This window comes from Mustela putorius, unplaced genomic scaffold (assembly GCF_011764305.1).
Source record: "Mustela putorius furo isolate JIRA1106 unplaced genomic scaffold, ASM1176430v1.1 tig00003834_pilon_pilon_pilon, whole genome shotgun sequence".
Classification (NCBI taxonomy): domain Eukaryota; kingdom Metazoa; phylum Chordata; class Mammalia; order Carnivora; family Mustelidae; genus Mustela; species Mustela putorius.
The window spans coordinates 82354574-82371656 of NW_025421987.1; the positions used below are offsets into that span (position 1 = coordinate 82354574).

General features: G+C 38.3%; 1 protein-coding gene across 1 annotated transcript; it reads right to left on the reverse strand.

The window, feature by feature from the left end:
- Positions 1-1900: 1900 nt before the first annotated feature.
- LOC123394326 (pseudouridylate synthase 7 homolog-like protein) lies at positions 1901-16878 on the reverse strand. Its single transcript, XM_045088127.1, is given in 3 exon segments — positions 1901-1993; positions 1995-2641; positions 16701-16878. Coding segments are annotated over 3 exon segments (918 nt in total).
- Between the last annotated feature and the right edge of the window lie 205 nt (positions 16879-17083).

Genomic DNA, 17083 nt, shown 5'->3' on the forward strand with positions numbered 1-17083 from the left:
TTTGAATCACAGTTATTTGATGTCCGTATGTGTGGAGGCAGATAGGTGCTCTCCTACAAGCAGTCTGGACTAATGTAATGTTATTAAGATGATCAACAGTATCTCCCTGCCCCTGCAATTCTAAGTTAATGTGACTTGAACCCCAGTCCACAGTGGTTCCCATGATTTCTTTACATTTCTAAGGGCTCATATTTTGATGCTTTTTCTGGTTTAGCATTTTGCATCTGCAAGTGTTTTCTGTTTGTTTTTTGTCTACCTGGATGCAGAATTTAGTGCCTCCACTAATTTACTACCCCAGATCCACTCATACTAAGCATTTCCTGAGTTTGTAATTGTACTATCTGAAGAATTCAGTCTCCCAACAATTTCACTAACTCTCTGGTCTTTTCTCCCTACCCTGACTTTCTTTTCTTTCACTCCTTCCCTTTTAAGAGCAGATGACTCTGTCTCATGCCATGTAGTTTCATGCTCTCCTCTGAGTCCTTGGCCTCAGCTGACATTCCTGCCCTGCAGGACTCACCTACCCCAACTGGTGCTACTGAAGAAGCATTTTTCCAACAAAGGCAATTCTTTCACCAGGAGTAATTCTTATACCAGTTGCCAAGAGAATAAAATGTTCTTCATCTAACCGCCCCCCTCAATAATAAAGTAACAAAGGTTGAGAGTGATTTATTTTCTGTTAAAAAATAAATTAGAACAGACTCAAGGTTATCTCAGTAATAATAGCACTCTCTCTCCCTTGCATTCCAATATGCTGTGTTGAATGGAGAGAAAGGCCTGAAGTTATAGCTTGCTCAAAGGGAATTGAGCGTAGGGGTGCTATCTGTGTATTACAGGGGACACAAAAGCTCTTCTACTTGCCTGATTTCTGAGTTGTTATCTAGCATCTGCTTCTACATCCCCAAAGTTGAATTTACAACCTCCTAGAGCAGCATATAGTTCTTTGGGCAATTCTGACAATTTAGAAAATCATTCTTTATAGTAAACTGATAGCAGCCTTCTGGAGCTTCCATCCTTGAATTCTAACCCTATTTGCATGAACTCTGACTAATTTGACTTGAGTTACATTAGTCCAAAGTTATATACTATCCCAAAATGTATATTTGAGAAACTCCTTTCCTGCTCCAAATGTCTAGATGACTCTTCATTACTGAGAGAATAAAATCATACCACCCTCTGCTTTTCCCTTTTCTTTTGTCTCTCTGAGTCCAAGTTCTTCTAATTCCCAAGCAGATATGTTACTTTGTTTTTGTTCTGCTTTCCCACCATTAAAAAAAAAAGTTTTCCAACCTGTCCCATCTCCACTGATCAGCATCTTATTTATATTCCAATGGTGCACTTACCATTAAGCCTTCCTTGATTTCTCCAGTCAAATGAGTTGCTGCTATTTCTGGACTCCTTGTCGTTACTTTATTTCTATGCTGTCTAAGAGAAGTGACAAGCCACATGTGACTGTTGAGCAATTGAGATATAGCTAGTCCAAACTGAGATATGCTGTTAAATATAAATTACGTACTGGATTCAAAGTACAAAAAACAAGGTGTAAATAGTTCATTAGTAATTTTTTATGTTGATTCTATGTTGAAATGGTAAAATATAAATGTTTATATGGAGGAAACAATCAACAAAGGAAACAATCAACAAAACCAAAAGGTAACCTATGGAATGGGAGGAGATATTTGCAATGATGTATCCAATAAAGGTCTGGTATCCAAAATATATAAACTCAACTTCCAGAAAAAGTTGTTCATACAACTCAACATCCAGAACACAAATAATCCAATTTAAAAATGTGCAGAAGACACAAACAGACATTTCTCCAAAGAAGACAAACAGATTCACGCCTACGTTGCTCAGTCTGTTAAGCATCCAACTCTTGATTTCTGCTCAGGTGTTGGCCTCAGGGCTCTACCCTGGGTGTGGAGACTGTGTATATAACTTTTTGATCCCGGCATTCAAAAAGATATCTTTTCCTGTGCTTGTGTGTTTTTTCCCCGAAATCTTACTGTAATCACTACATTTGGATTACTGGCATTGTAACTGAGTTCAGGGAAAGATTTGGTTTCTACAGGGTTTCCAAACTTTTTGTTGACAAAACGATGGACTGCTTTTCTGTGGTCTTTGTTTGTATCAGGTTTAAAGGTAAATTTGGAATTTGCTTTCTTTGCATCCAAATATTTTAAAAAGTCCAATGCTGCTTCTTCAGATACCAAGTAACAGAGTTCCTTAAACTCAAGATTGGGTATTACAACAATCTCACTATTTTTAGTAACAGTTATTAAAAAGGGGAATTTCTCCCTAACAGCACTATGCAAAATAGCCCTTTGGTTTTTGTCAAGGATTCTGCCCAGTGAGAATTCAGGAGATAATCCAATTAGCTCAGTTTTAGAATTCCACTTCTCTTTTATATCACAGGCAAAGTGATACAGTAATTCATTAGTTTTTTCATCTAACAAGTTGCCTAAAACATCAACTTTTTCTTCTTCACCTTTGGAAGTTCCATCATTGATGCTATCTTCCTTTTCTGAAGGAGACTGATCATTGTGGTCATCATCAGAGCACCCAGTGAAAGTATTGACTTCTTGGTTCCTTCCCTCTCCCGTCCAAGTTAAGGAATTCCTGGGCACAATACAAATATCACCTAGTTTTGATGGATATTCCTTTTAATGAACTGTTGGATCCTATTAACTAGGATCTTGTTGAGAATTTTGGCATGTATATTCATCAGGGATACTGGTCTGAAATTCTCCTTTTTGATGGGGTCTTCTCCAAAGAAGGCATACAAATGGCTAACAAACACATGAAAAACTATTCATCATCGTTAGCTATGAGGGAAATTCAAATCAAAACCACATTGAGATAACATCTTATACTAGAATAGCAAAAATTGAAAAGGCAAGAAACAATAGATGTTGGAGAAGTTGTGAAGAAAGGAGAACCCTCTTACACTGTTGGTAGAAATGCAAGTTGGTACAGCCACTTTGGAAAACAATGTGGAGGTTCCTCAGAAAGTTCAAAGTAGAGCTACCTTATGACCCTGCAATTGCACTACTGGGTATTTACCCCAAAGATACAGATGTAGTGAAAAGAAGGACCACGTGCACCCCAATGTTCATAGTAGCAATGTACAAATAACCAAACTGTGGAAAGAGCTGAGATGCCTCTCAACAGATGAATGGATAAAGAAGATGTTGTCCATATATACAATGGAATATTATTCAGCCATCAGAAGGGATGAATAACCAGCTTTTATGTCACCGTGGATGGAACTGGAGGAGATTATGCTAAGTGAAATAAGTCAAGAAGAGAAAGTCAATTATCATATGATTTCACTTATCTGTGGAACATAAGGAATAGCGTGGAGGACATTAGGAGAAGGAAGGGAAAAATGAAGGGGGGGGAATCAGAGGGGAAGATGAACCATGAGAGACTATGGACTACAGGAATCAAACTGAGGGTTTTAGAGGGGATGGGGGGAGGGGGAGTCGGTTAGCCCAGTGATAGGTATTAAGGAGGGCATGGATTGCATGGAGCACTGGGTGTTATTCACAAACAATGGATCGTGGAACACTTACATCAAAAACTAAGATGTACTATGTAGTGACTAACATAATAAATGAAAAAATAGTAAAATATACCAACATGGGGAAAAAGTTTTAAAACATAAAGCATATTATTAAGTTAACCTCACTTAAAAAATCTTTTCAATGTGGCTTCTAGAAAATTTAAAATTATATATATGGCTTACATTATAATTCTATTGAACAACTCTGCTTTAGACCTTTATATAGGATTCAAAGTTAAGTACCTTGACTATCACTGCATTTCATTCCCTGCTGCTAGAGTTTAAGATCCCTGAGGTCATGGACTTATAACCTGCTATTCCTCATTACTCTCCCAAAGAGCCTTTTATTCAGTGGATGTTCAATATATGCTAAGGAAACAAAATAGAAAACTTTTTTTTTTTTTAAAGATTTTGTTTATTCATCTGAGAGAGAATGAGAGAGAGCATGAGGGCAGGGGGAGGTGGTCAGAGGGAGAAGCAGACTCCCTGCTGAGCAGGGAGCCAGATGTGGGACTCAATCCTGGGATTCCAGGGTCATGACCTGAGCCGAAGGCAGTTGCTTAACCAACTGAGCTACCCAGGCACCCACAAAATAGAAAACTTTTTATCAGTTCAGAAATTCAAATGCCTATAGAAGCCAGGTAGGTAGCGTAATTCTATGAAGTAAGCTGGGTTTAACAGGGGTCTGGTGTCAGGGACACAGTAGAATTTAGGAGTCAGTTAGCAGGGACCATGTGGTCAATTGGAAATTCAGAGCTATGTAAAGGAGGCAGCCACTTTTTCCCGTCAGCTGAATTGTTGCCACATAGGAATGGAGGTCTAGAGTTGCCTAAGTTTCCAGTCTTGCAAGAGAAACTGAGTATCTGGACTTCTGTGTGAATTTAACTGATCTTTTATGTTCCTTAATTCTTAAGTTTGTATGAGCCAACCAAAACAGGTTGGTGGCCTAGATACAGCCAGAAAGTTACCAGTGTGTGCTTCTCTTCCGAAGGGTAAAATGGAATTGACTTGCAGTTCCATGTTAGAATAGAGTAAAACAAGATTTATTATTGTGGCTTTGATCAAGAAGGGACTGGAATTTGCGACCTTGAATTTGCAGATTGTTCAGAAAATTATTGATAGATGGTATTACCAAACATTTTCAAATACTTTGCTGGAAAACATACCCCTCTGCCGAATTTCTCAAGACTTAGACCCTTACACACAAAAAAAATAAGGATGTGGAATCTATGAAATGTTTATTGACTGAAGTGTGATACTATCAGTTTAATGCAAAAGGGAGTAAAATGTCTTTCATTCTTAAGTCTGTAACTATTTAGAGTTTAGGTAGTGGTTAAAGAAACTGTTACTTTCTGAATTTTCAGAGCTGTCATTACTTGTATGTGTATGGAAGGAATCCTATGATTGACTTTTTTCCATACATGAAATGACAAGGTTAGAATGAGCTGAATGCTAGTCAGAACAATGTTATTTTTAAATAATTGTGTGATGCTTCTAAGGTAGATTAGCTGTACCCCTTCTTTGGTTTTCATTTCTTTGAATCGAAAATCAATAGACCAAGTAATTTAAAAGAACTCTGGGTTAGAATTGTACTGGGTGTTGAACAGATTCTTATTAGTACTTTATTCTTTTTTAGGTCATTTTATAAAGCTAGGTAGCTTGTAGTCCTAACAGTATCAGAAGTCATTATTCTGTTTTAGTTGGAAAATAATATATGTATAAATGTACTTCAATTTCAGTTTTGTTCTTTTGCATGTAAATTGAGCACCTGAAATTGAAGATTCTATTTAGTGTTGTCTTTGAAAGTCATCTGTCATATATTAATTAGTATCTGAGAATTTAAAAAAAACTCTAAGCAAATAGAAGGGGCATGTAATAAGAAATGAAATCAAGGAATCAAGGTACTACAGTGTTCTTTTTACTTAGGCAAATTATACTGTGTATTAAAAGCTAAGAATAGTTGATATAGAAATCTGAAATATATTTAGATTATTAGTCAAGTATCAGCAAGTTGTAAAGTCATTCTTACTTGTCTGTTAGCCTTTGAATAAGTCTTGAAATCATTCTGTTCCTCAGTTTCCCCATTTCTGAAGTAGTTGTAATAATCCCATTTGTCTCTTAAGCATAATCACGTTCTGCTGTAGAAGATGGTGCTCTTTCTGGCAATGTGTTCTGACATCTGGGCAGATAGATGTGGTTGTTATTTCCACAGTATATTGATAGAGCAAACATTTTAGAAGAACAGCCTTGGTTGCTTTATAGCATCTTATTGTTTACAAAATCATTGAGCAGCTGTTATATTATTATTTAGCTGTACAAACTTGTTATGAAGAGTAGAATAACCATACAAATTAAAATGATCATATGTCAGCTGTATATTTGCATAGATGATCTAATAATCATAACATTAATGGAAATCTCGTAATGGGAGAAAACACCCAGAATTCCAAATAAGAAAACACTGTCATTTTTGGTATTCCCTTCCAGTCCTAGCCCAAATGCATTTGACATTTTTACATAACTGTAATCATAATAGAGATAAAATTTAGTATTGTCTTTTGACAATATACTCTATTTCTCCATATTTCTTTCCTTTTAAATTTTTTATTAAGTCTTTAAATTTTAATTCCAGTATCTTTAACATACAAGGTTATATTAGTTTCACGTATACAATCTAGTGATTCAATAATTCTATACATTACTTAGGGCTCATCATAAATGTACTCTTTAATCCTCATTACTTACTTCACCCATTCCCCCACCCACCTCACTTTTAGTAACCATCAGTTTGTTCTCTATAGTTAAGAGTCTGTTTTTTGGATTGTCTCTTTTTTCCCCTTGCTTTGTTTCTTAAATTCCAGAGATGAGTAAAATCACATGGTATTTGTCTTTCTCTGACTGACTTATTTCTCATAGCATTAAACACTTTAGATCTATCCACATAGCAAATAGCAAGACCTAATTCTTTATTTTTTAATTTAATTTAATTTTTGTGTGTGTATGTTCCAAAATTCAGTGTTTATGCACCTCACCCAGTATTCCATGCAATATGTACCCTCCATAATACCCACCACCAGGCTTTTTTATGGCCGAATAATACTACATTGTATAAATATACCATCTATTCTTTATTCATCTACCAATGAACATTAGGGCTGCTTCTATAATTTGACTATTATAAATAATATTGCAATTAACATAGGGGTGCATGTATCCCTTTGCATTAGTATTTTTGTGTTTTGGGGATAAATACCCAGTAAGTAGTACAATTATCAAATGATAGGGTAGCTCTATTAGGAGTCTTCCTCATAGAAGAGCTTCCAGGAAGCTCTATGAGGAATCTTCCTCCAAACAGGAATCTGTCTTCCACAATGGCCATACTGTTGGGGAAAATAATCAGAGTGGCGAGAAACCAAGTGACGCTCAAAGGATTAGGAGAACTAGGGTTTATTTTATGCCGGCGGACCAGAATTTCATGTTCTAAATTCTGGGCCCCAGGTGGCGGGGTTACAGGGTTTTTATAGTGGGGTGCAAGGGGTGAGATTTCAAGGGCTATGCTGGCTGCTGGTAGGTGGGTTTAAATGGGGGGGGCAGGGAGCTGCTTTAGGAGGGAAGAGTAGTACAGGGAGCCAGTGGCGGGGGGGAGTCTGGTTACAGAAGTAGAAAAAGGGCTGGTTATCTCTTGCTGTTTCTATCTTCTGGGGCCTGCTCACCCTGGGTCTGTTCTTGGTAATTTTTCTCTTCAGTACCAGTTTGCATTCCCACCAGTAGTGTACCAGGGTTCCATTTTCTCCATATGCTTGCCAACACTTGTTATTTCTTGTTTTGTTTTTTTAAAATAATTTTTTATTAACATACAATGTATTATTTACCCCAGGGTTACAGGTCTGTGAATCATCAGGCTTACACATTTCACAGCACTCACCATAGCACATACACTCCCCAATGTCCCTAACCCAATCATCCTATCTCTACCCCCAACTGCCCAGCAACCCTCAGTTTATTTTGTGAGATTAAGAGTCTCTCATGGTTTGTCTCCCTCCCAATCCCATCTGTTTCATTTTTATCCTTCCCTGCCTCCCACAGCCCTGGGCTCTGCCTCTCAAATTCCTCATTCAGAGAGATCATATAATCGTCTTTCTCTGATTGACCCATTTCACTCAGCATAATACCCTCTAGTTCCATCCAAGTCATTGCAAATGGCAAGATTTCATTTCTTTTGATGGATGCATAGAATTCCACTGTATATATACATAACACATCTTCTTTATCCATTCATCTGTTGATGGACATCTAGGTTTTTTCCATAGTTTGGCTGTTGTGGACATTGCTCCTATAAACATTTGGGTGAATGTGCCCCTTCAGATCACTACATTTCTATCTTTAGTGTAAATACCCAGTAGTGATATTGCTGGGTTGTAGAGTAGTTGTATTTTCAACTTTTTGAGGAACCTCCACGCTGTTTTCCAGAGTGACTGAACCAGCTTGCATTCCCACCAACAGTGCAAGAGTGTTCCCCTTTTACCAATCCTCTCCAACATCTGTCATTTCCTGACTTGTTAATTTTAGCCATTCTGACTGGTGGGAGGTGGTATCTCACTGTGGTTTTGATTTGCATTTCCCTGATGCTGAGTGATGTTGAGCACTTTTTCATGTGTCTGTTGGCCATTTGGATGTCTTCTCTGCTGAAATGACTGTTCATGTCTTCAGCCCATTTCTTGATTGGATTATTTGTTCTTTGGGTGTTGTGTTTGATAAGTTCTTTATAGATTTTGGATACTAGCCCTTTATCTGATATGTCATTGGTGAGTATCTTCTCCCATTCTGTCAGTTGTCTTTTGGTTTCGTTGACTGTTTCCTTTGCTGTGCAAAAGATTTTGATCTTGATGAAGTCCCAGTAGTTCATTTTTTGCCCTTGCTTCTCTTGCCTTTGGCGATGTTTCCAGAAAGAAGTTACTGTGACTAAGGTCGAAGAGTTTGCTGCTGGGGTTCTCCTCAAGGATGTTGATGGATTCCTGTCTCACATTGAGGTCTTTCAACCATTTTGAGTCTATTTTTGTGTGTGGTGTAAGGAAATGGTCCGATTTTGTTCTTTTGCATGTGACTGTCCAATTTTCCCAACACCATTTGTTGAAGAGACTTTTTTCCATTGGACATTCTTTCCTGCTTGGTTGAAGATTAATTGACCATAGAGTAGAAGGTCCATTTCTGGGGTCTCTCTACTGTTCCATTGATCTGTGTATCTGCTTTTGTGCCAATACCATAGTGTCGTGATGATTACAGCTTTGTAATAGAGCTTGAAGCCTGGAATTATGATGGCCACCAAGTCTGGTTTTCTATTTCAGCATTCCTTTGGCTATTTAGGGTCTTTTCTGGTTCCATATAAATTTTAGGATTATTTGTTCCATTTCTTTGAAAAAAATTGATGGTATTTTAATACGGATTGCATTCAATGTGTAGATAGTTCTAGGTAGTATAGACATTTTCACAGTATTTGTTCTTCCAATCTATGAGGATGGAATGTTTTTCCATTTCTTTGTGTCTTCCTCAATTTCTTTCATGAGTACTTTATAGTTTTCTGAGTGCAGATACTTTGCCTCTTTGGTTAGGTTTACTCCTAGGTATCTTATGGCTTTGGGTGCACATGTAAATGGAATCGACTCCTTAATTTCTCTTTCTTCTGACTTGCTGTTGGTATATAAAAATGCCACTGATATCTGTGCATGGATTTTATATCCTAACACTTTACTGAATTCCTGCATGAGTTCTAGCAGTTTTGGAGTGGAGTCTTTTGGGTTTTCCACATAAAGTATCATATCATCTGCAAAGAGTGAGAGTTTGACTTCTTCTTTGCCAATATGGATGCCTTTTATTTCTTTTTGTTGTCTGATTGCTGGGGCTGGGACTTTTAGTACTATGTTGAATAGCAGTGGTGATAGTAGACATCCCTGCTGTGTTCCTGACCTAGGGGAAAAGCTCTCAGTTTTTCCCCATTGGAATGATATTCACTGTGTGTTTTTCATAGTTGGCTTTTATGATATTGAGGTATGTACCCTCAATGAGTACACTGTGAAGAGTTTTGATCAAGAAAGGATGCTGTACTTTGTCAAATGCTTTTTCAGCATCTATTGAGAGTATCATATGGTTCTTGTTCTTTCTTTTATTAATGTATTATATCACATTGATTTATTTGCAGATGTTGAACCAACCTTGCAGCCCAGGAATAAATCCCACTGAGTCATGGTGAATAATCCTTTTAATGTACTGTTGGATCCTATTGGCTAGTATTTTGGTGAGAACTTTTGCATCTGTGTTCATCAAGAATATTGGTCTGTATTTCTCCTTTTTGGTAGGGTCTTTGTCTGGTTTTGGGATCAAAGTAATGCTGGCCTCATAAAAAGAGTTTGGAAGTTTTCCTTCCATTTCTATTTTTTGGAACAGTTTCAGGAGAATAGGTATTAATTCTTCTTTAAAGGTTTGGTAGAATTCCCCTGGGAAGCCATCTGGCCCTGGGCTCTTGTTTGTTGGGAGATTTTTGATGACTGTTTTAATCTCCTTACTGGTTATGAATCTGTTCTGGTTTTCTGTTTCTTTCTGATCCAATTTTGGTAGTTTATATGTCTCTAGCAATGCATCCATTTCTTCCAGATTGTCTAATTTTTTGGCGTAGAATTGCTTATGATATGTTCTTATAATTGTTTGTATTTCTTTGGTATTGGTTGTGATGTCTCCTTTTTCATTCATTATTTTAATAATTTGGGTCCTTTCTCTTTTCTTTTTGATATGTCAGGCCAGGCGTTTATCAATCTTACTAATTTTTTCAAAGAAGGAGCCCCTAGTATCATTGATCTATTCTATTGTTCTTTTTGTTTCTATTTCATTGATTTCTGCTCTGTGCTTTATGATTTCCCAATCTATGACCCCGTAGGAGCTGAAAGCACAGGTCCCCTCTCCTCACTGTGCCCTCAGAGAAAAGCAGTCAATCCCTCCCATCTCTCAGGTCTCCAGCTACACTCTGAACTCACCCAGCCTGTGACCAAGCATTTCTATCTCTGGTGCACAGCCATGTTTGGAGTCTGTAAGCCCAACAGATTCCTGCAGCATGCTCCCATGCTGCTTCTCCTGTAGGAGGAAGGAGGGGGTCTCCTTGGATCTGTTGCTTGTGGGTCCCTGCTTGAAGTACAGTGGTCTAATTGTGCCTTGGATCATGGTTTTAGGTAACCCTGAGTGGAGAGTCCACTGCTCGTCACCGTCTGTGCAGCTGGCTTCCCCGCTCTGAAACCTGGGAGCTCTGCCACACTAAGACACCCCAGGTCTTTCTGTGTCCCCATGGGTCCTTAAACCACACTGTTGCCATGAGGGTTCCACCCCCCGCCCTATGCCGCCTCCACTTAGCCTCTGGAGTGACATACCTCCATGGACCAGACTTCTAAAAGTTCTGATTTTGTACTCTGCTGCTCTCTTACTTGCCAGGAGCCGACCCCTTCCCCCCATGGTCTATCTTACTGTTTCTCCAGATTCACTTCTTAGCACATCCTACCTTCCAGAAAGTGGTCAATTTTCTCTTCCTAGAATTGCTGCTTTTCTTCTCTCTCCTGTTGAGTCTGTAGGTGTTCAGAACTCTTTGACAACTATCTAGCTGATCTCCTGGGACCTAATGATATCTTGGTTTCCTGCTCTTCCACTGTCTATCTCCTTCTATCCTGCCTGCTTCTTTATATGGATAAAAGAGAAGGGTTTAAGCCAGTCCCCTACTGTAGTACATTTGGATCCTCAGTGGATGGAATTTAAATTCTTTTATAAATCAGCAGACACAGACTAGGGGAGGTGATATCCTGGCCTCTTCAAGTTCCCAAAGAGCGTCACCTGTGCCACTCTTTGCCTAACTACTCTGCTGTCCTAGGATTTCTTAATTAGGACTTGACTAATTTTGATGTCTTTTATAGTTAGTCTAATAAAATCTAATTCCTAAGTTCATGTGGAATTTTATTTGGTTGAAAATCTCAAGGTATAACATAGCTTTCAATTTAAAAAATAACCCACATGATTCTTTAAAATTATATTTGAATATGTGAAACACTAAAATTGTTTCAAAATAAAAATATATAAAAACTTATGCAATGAAGTCACCCTCTGCCCTGGGCTCTGTGTTCAGCCTTCTTTTCCCAGCCCCATAGTCAGGAAACCAGGAATATTAGTTTCTTTTGCATCTTTCCACGGCTCCTTTCTGTATGTACAAGTAAATACAAATATATATTTTCATTTTTATCCATTTCTAATGCAAATGGTTGTATAATATATACATGATGTTCTATATCCAATGTTGTCATGTTTTCTGCACAGAAAGCTGAGGAAATAAATTATAAATGGAGGGTTTCATAGAATTATTAAAGATTTCTTGGATGTACTTTCTTTTCTTTTTTTTTTTAAGATTTTATTTATTTATTCGACAGACAGAGATCATAAGTAGGCAGAGAGGCAAGCAGAGAGAGAGAGAGAGGAGGAAGCAGAGAGAGAGAGAGGAGGAAGCTCTCTGCTAAGTAGAGAGCCCGATGTGGGGCTTGATTCCAGGACTCTGGGATCATGACCTGAGCCGAAGGCAGAGGCTTTAAACCACTGAGCCACCCAGGCACCCCTGGATATATTTCTTAATGCACTTATCTACTTAAAGATTACCTGAAGCAAATACTAAATCTGCGGTTGGACTCCTCTAGTCCCTGAGCAGGCTTCTAAGACTTCCCCTCTCACCAGCTTACTTATATTTCTTGAATAAAGATTAATCTAATACTAGGCTATGGACAAAACTGAAAAAGTAAAACTACAACTAAGAACAAATTTTTGTAATTAATGAATAACATTAATAACAAATATTTGGCATTAATATTATTGATGCCAAATTAATTAATTTGTAATTAATAACAAATTTTTGGCATTAAATATGAATAACACATTATCTATGACAGTGTAATGGTAGATATAATTAAGAATATTTATTCTAATCACGTCTGGAAAACTTTTTATAAAAGTAGGCCATAATCACTCCTACCCTTGCCACCCATCTCCATTGTCCCACTGACCTCAAGCCTGTGTGCTGTTGAGGACACAGCACCCAGGGATCCCCCCAGTCATCTGCCCTGGGGCAAGGATCCAGAGTAGGTCAGAGGAATCAGTACAGGGTAGAGAAGGGGGCTCTGGATTTGGCTTCTAAAATATGGATTCAAGTTCTGGTTCTGTCTCTTATTAGCTAGCTAACCATGCCAATTATTTACCTTTTTTTTTTTTTTTAAATTGAAGTATAGTTGACACACCATACAGTAGTTCCAGATGTTTAGCATAGTGATTTGATAAGTTTATACATTATGAAGCTTTTAAAGAGTTTTTAAGACCCAGTATTTTCATCTATATATGAGGAAGGTAGTGGATAATATCAAACATAGAATGTGAAAATGCCTCGTGACCAGCACAATGATATATGAATGTTTTTGTGATTATTCTGGGATTTCTGAGGAGGAGCAGGTTTCCTAGTAGCTCTGTAGATGTTTATATCCAGGAGAATAAGAAATTTTCAGGAAAATCAGCCTGAGGGTTTGCCGTTAGAGTTTTGTTTTGATAGTAAATATTTTGTTGTCCTTTAGTTTTTGTTTTTTGTTTTTAAAATTTTATTTATTTATTTGACAGTGCTCACAAGTAGGCAGAGAGACAAGGGGGTGGGAGGGGGAAGCAGGCTCCCTGCTGAGCAGAGAGCCCAATGCAGGGCTTGATCCCAGGACCCTGAGATCATGACCTAAGCTGAAGGCAGAGGCTTAACCCACTGAGCCACCCAAGTGCCTCTGTCCTTTAATTTTTATCTTAAGCTTGTCTTGATCATCTTAACAAACTTTTGGTTGTATTTTAGTAGCAAATTTACCTTGTTTAGTGGGTTTTGGCTTAGAATAGCTTTTTGACAGGTACTCAAAAATATTTAGGTTGTTTCCAAAGGCTACTCTTCCTGTACGGCATGATGCAAAACCTTGGGTGTGCTAATTGGACCACTTTACTTCACTGGGATGCTCTCTTCTCTAATTTACAAACTCAGTCATCTGGATCAAAGCTTGTCCTACTTGAGTGGGCATTAGCATCACCTGGAAGACTGTTGAAACACTGATTGTTCACAATTTCATTTTGGTGTGTCTGGGGTGGAGGACCAAGAGATTATTTTTCTTTTTTTTTTTCAAGTTTAACATCTTAATTTTGTTTTATTTTTTTTCAGTGTTCCAAGATTCATTGTTTCTGCACCACACCCTGTGCTCCATGTAATACGTGCTTTCCTTAATACCTACCACCAGGCTCACCCAACCCCCCACTCCCCTCCCCTCCAAAGCCCTCAGTTTGTATCTCAGAGTCCACAGTCTCTCATGCTAGAGTTTATATTTCTAATGGATTTCTAGGTGATGCTGATGTTAATGCTAATGGTTTAGGGACCATATTTTAGAAACCACTTATCTAAAACCTGGGGCACAGTTTCTTAAGGTATACTTCAAAGAACTGCCTTGTTCAGAAACATCTGAACCTTTGGTTTCCACCCCAACTTCAAGGAATCCGATTCTCTGGGATTTGGGAGCTACAGGTTCCATTTTAAAGGTGATGCTTATACATCTTAATGTCTGAGAACCACTGATTTAAATATAATAATTGTCAACTATGACTACATATTAGAGTTATGTGAAGAGTTAAAAACCTACCAATATTCCCTTTCCATTGACCCCATATTCTGTTTCAGATCATCTTGGGTGGGACCCTAGCATGAAGGTTTTTTAAAAAGCACCTTGGATGATTCTAATATACAACAAGGGCTGTGGACTAATGATAGGAAGGGCTTAGTTCATCATTCTGTGTCTTGGGGTATTAATCTGTGGGAACTGGCCTGGGTCTTTCCGAGATTCAAGATTGTTGGGGGTTGTAGCCCAAAGTGGTGGCAAACTTAATCTAAGGCTAAGACGGATAGTCAACTAGAGCCACAGGGTAAGTTGAAAAAAACTTTGAGGAGAGTGTTTTATCTATGTTTGTAGCTATGGTTATAATTGGTACTGCAAGCTGTGAATCTAATGTTACTTTGCTAACAATATTTTGCTTAGTCTGAGATTTAATTAAGGACATTTGTCTTATTCTTTATCAACTAGTGATGGGTCTGGTAGCTGTTTATGTATTTAGCTACTCACATATGAAGGCACTTAGATTTATTTTGTACAACAGCAGATGGAAGATTTAGGTGGTCAGATTTCAGTTTAATATAACAGGAGAGCTGTGTGGAAGGAGTTTTAAGTAGAGACTGAAAATTAAGGATATGCAGAGATGTTGGCGAAGGAAAAGGAAACATAGGAAGTGATGATGTTTAACCCTTAAGAGAGTAGGATTCCAAGTCCATGAGGATGTAGGGAACAGTAAGGGGTCAGGATAGCTCTGACTGGATTCTCCTGAATTTTTAGGGCATTTATAACCTGCTCTTAAAGACATTCTGAACTTATAGCTACTTCCTTAGCCTCGGAGATCTGGAGTACTTCCTGAGGTTCTTAGGACATGAAGCAAGTAGTGCCTAGGTGGGTGCATTGAGTTGAAGCTTCTCCAGAAAACATCTTGGAACCACTGAGGCATCCTGTCCCTGCCCAAGTTTGGAGCTCCAAGGCTCCAAGTTTGGAGCTCTGAAGTAGAGATTAGCATATGGCATTAGTGAATTTCTCTGCCTGTTTACTTTGGAGGCAGCAGTCATGACCCAATGAGTTATATGACCCGAAGTTCAAGCTGTGTGATCTGGGATAGTCATGCTATGAACTCAGCAACCTTATCTTGCAACTGTGTCACCAAGTCACAGGCTGTTTGAGGCCCAGTGAGATTATGGACATGAAACACCTGTGTAAACATGGGGTGCTCCTCAAGAGCAGATGTTTTTGTGCCTAACAAATGCTATTCCAGTATGCATTTCAAGGTAGGTAGAGTTCAGGGCCATCCATAGGGGATAGAGGGCTGGTTCTGTGTGTCTGTCACATCATTATTGAATCAGTGCAAAAAGTATGTAGTGTTTTTTTTTTTTTCTCTTTAGTCTGTGAGGATTTTTCCAGCATAGATTTTATACATTTGGTCCTGAGAAGAATCCACACTGTTTACCTGGCAACCTTGACTGCAACACATGCAGTGTTTTTGGAATTCCAGCAAATGAAATTTTTCATTTGAAAAATGAACATTTTCATTTGAGAAATGAACATTTTTCAATGGATGTTTCTCCCTGCTTTGTGTGTTTACTGCAGCTACACTTCCTTCCTACTTGACACGTGCTGATTCCTCCACGTTAGTGGACTTTTCCAGACCTCTTCTCTTTACATTGTCCTTTTATTTCCTTTACATAGTCATTTAAAACAATTATTCAGTTTCATTACTGCTCTCACAGCTATGATAATAGCTCGAAAGGGAGCCCGGTTACACTGAATTTTGTGCTTGCTTCCTGATTTCTGGAATGACACCTCTACTCCCTCTCATCTCTGCTCCTGCTACTATTTACCTGAGCTTGCTTTCTGTTGAAGGAGAGCAAATAGAACACCAAAAGCCAAATATTCCAGGTAGAGTCAGTCTGTTCGGTATGATAATTTTTCAATTAATATCCTACTATTTGTAAATATTACTGCAAAGAAAATTGAGACCATTTGTTTTCTCTAAAACATCTTTTGTGTTCTAATAAAGATTTTCCATTTCTTAGTGCTTTATAATTTTGATTGATTTTGATTATGTATTTGTAGACTTTTTTTTTTCCTAAAAAGAAATGCAAGGCTCTTAAACATTTTTTTCTTTTTGTTCAGGGAGTCTCTGAAGTAGTTACACTCACATATAAATGAATGAATAACTGAGAATGATTGTCCCAGGTGGGAGGCTACTGGAATTTATTGCTCTTCCAACTGCCTCTACTTGGTGATGCCTTTCCATCTACCGCTATATACCTGAAAGCTACTTGTGGACCTTTCCCACCCTATGGGAGGCCAGCTCCTGCTTCCTGATCTAACTTTAATGCACTCCACTGTAGAGTTTGGTGAGGGATGGAGGCATGGTCAGTCCGACAGGAGCAAGGAGAAAGGGAAGAGGATCCACCTAGACTGCTCTTTCTGAATACCTATTGCTCTGGTCCTAGCAGTCTTATTCTCAGCCTCGCCTTCCACAAAGCCATCTTCCTGGAAGCCCCTACTACTTCCTGGAAGCCCCTGGGAGTAGGAGCTTTGAATTGCCAGAATGAGGGACATCTGGGGTTTTGAGGACTCGCTTTCTAGTGTAGAAACTCTTACTTCATTCATTGTATCTCAAATGGTCTATCAGTGAAAACTAAGAGATATATCCTTGTGGATTTAGGTCTCCATGACCTAAATGAAGACATCCATGACCTCTATGGATGTTCTTTAGGAAGTCCAGAGATCCACTGAAACTATATATCAGAATTTTTAAAATGTGCATACATTCCTGAGAATGTATGTTTTCCTGGGGAGAGTGTCCATAGTTTTA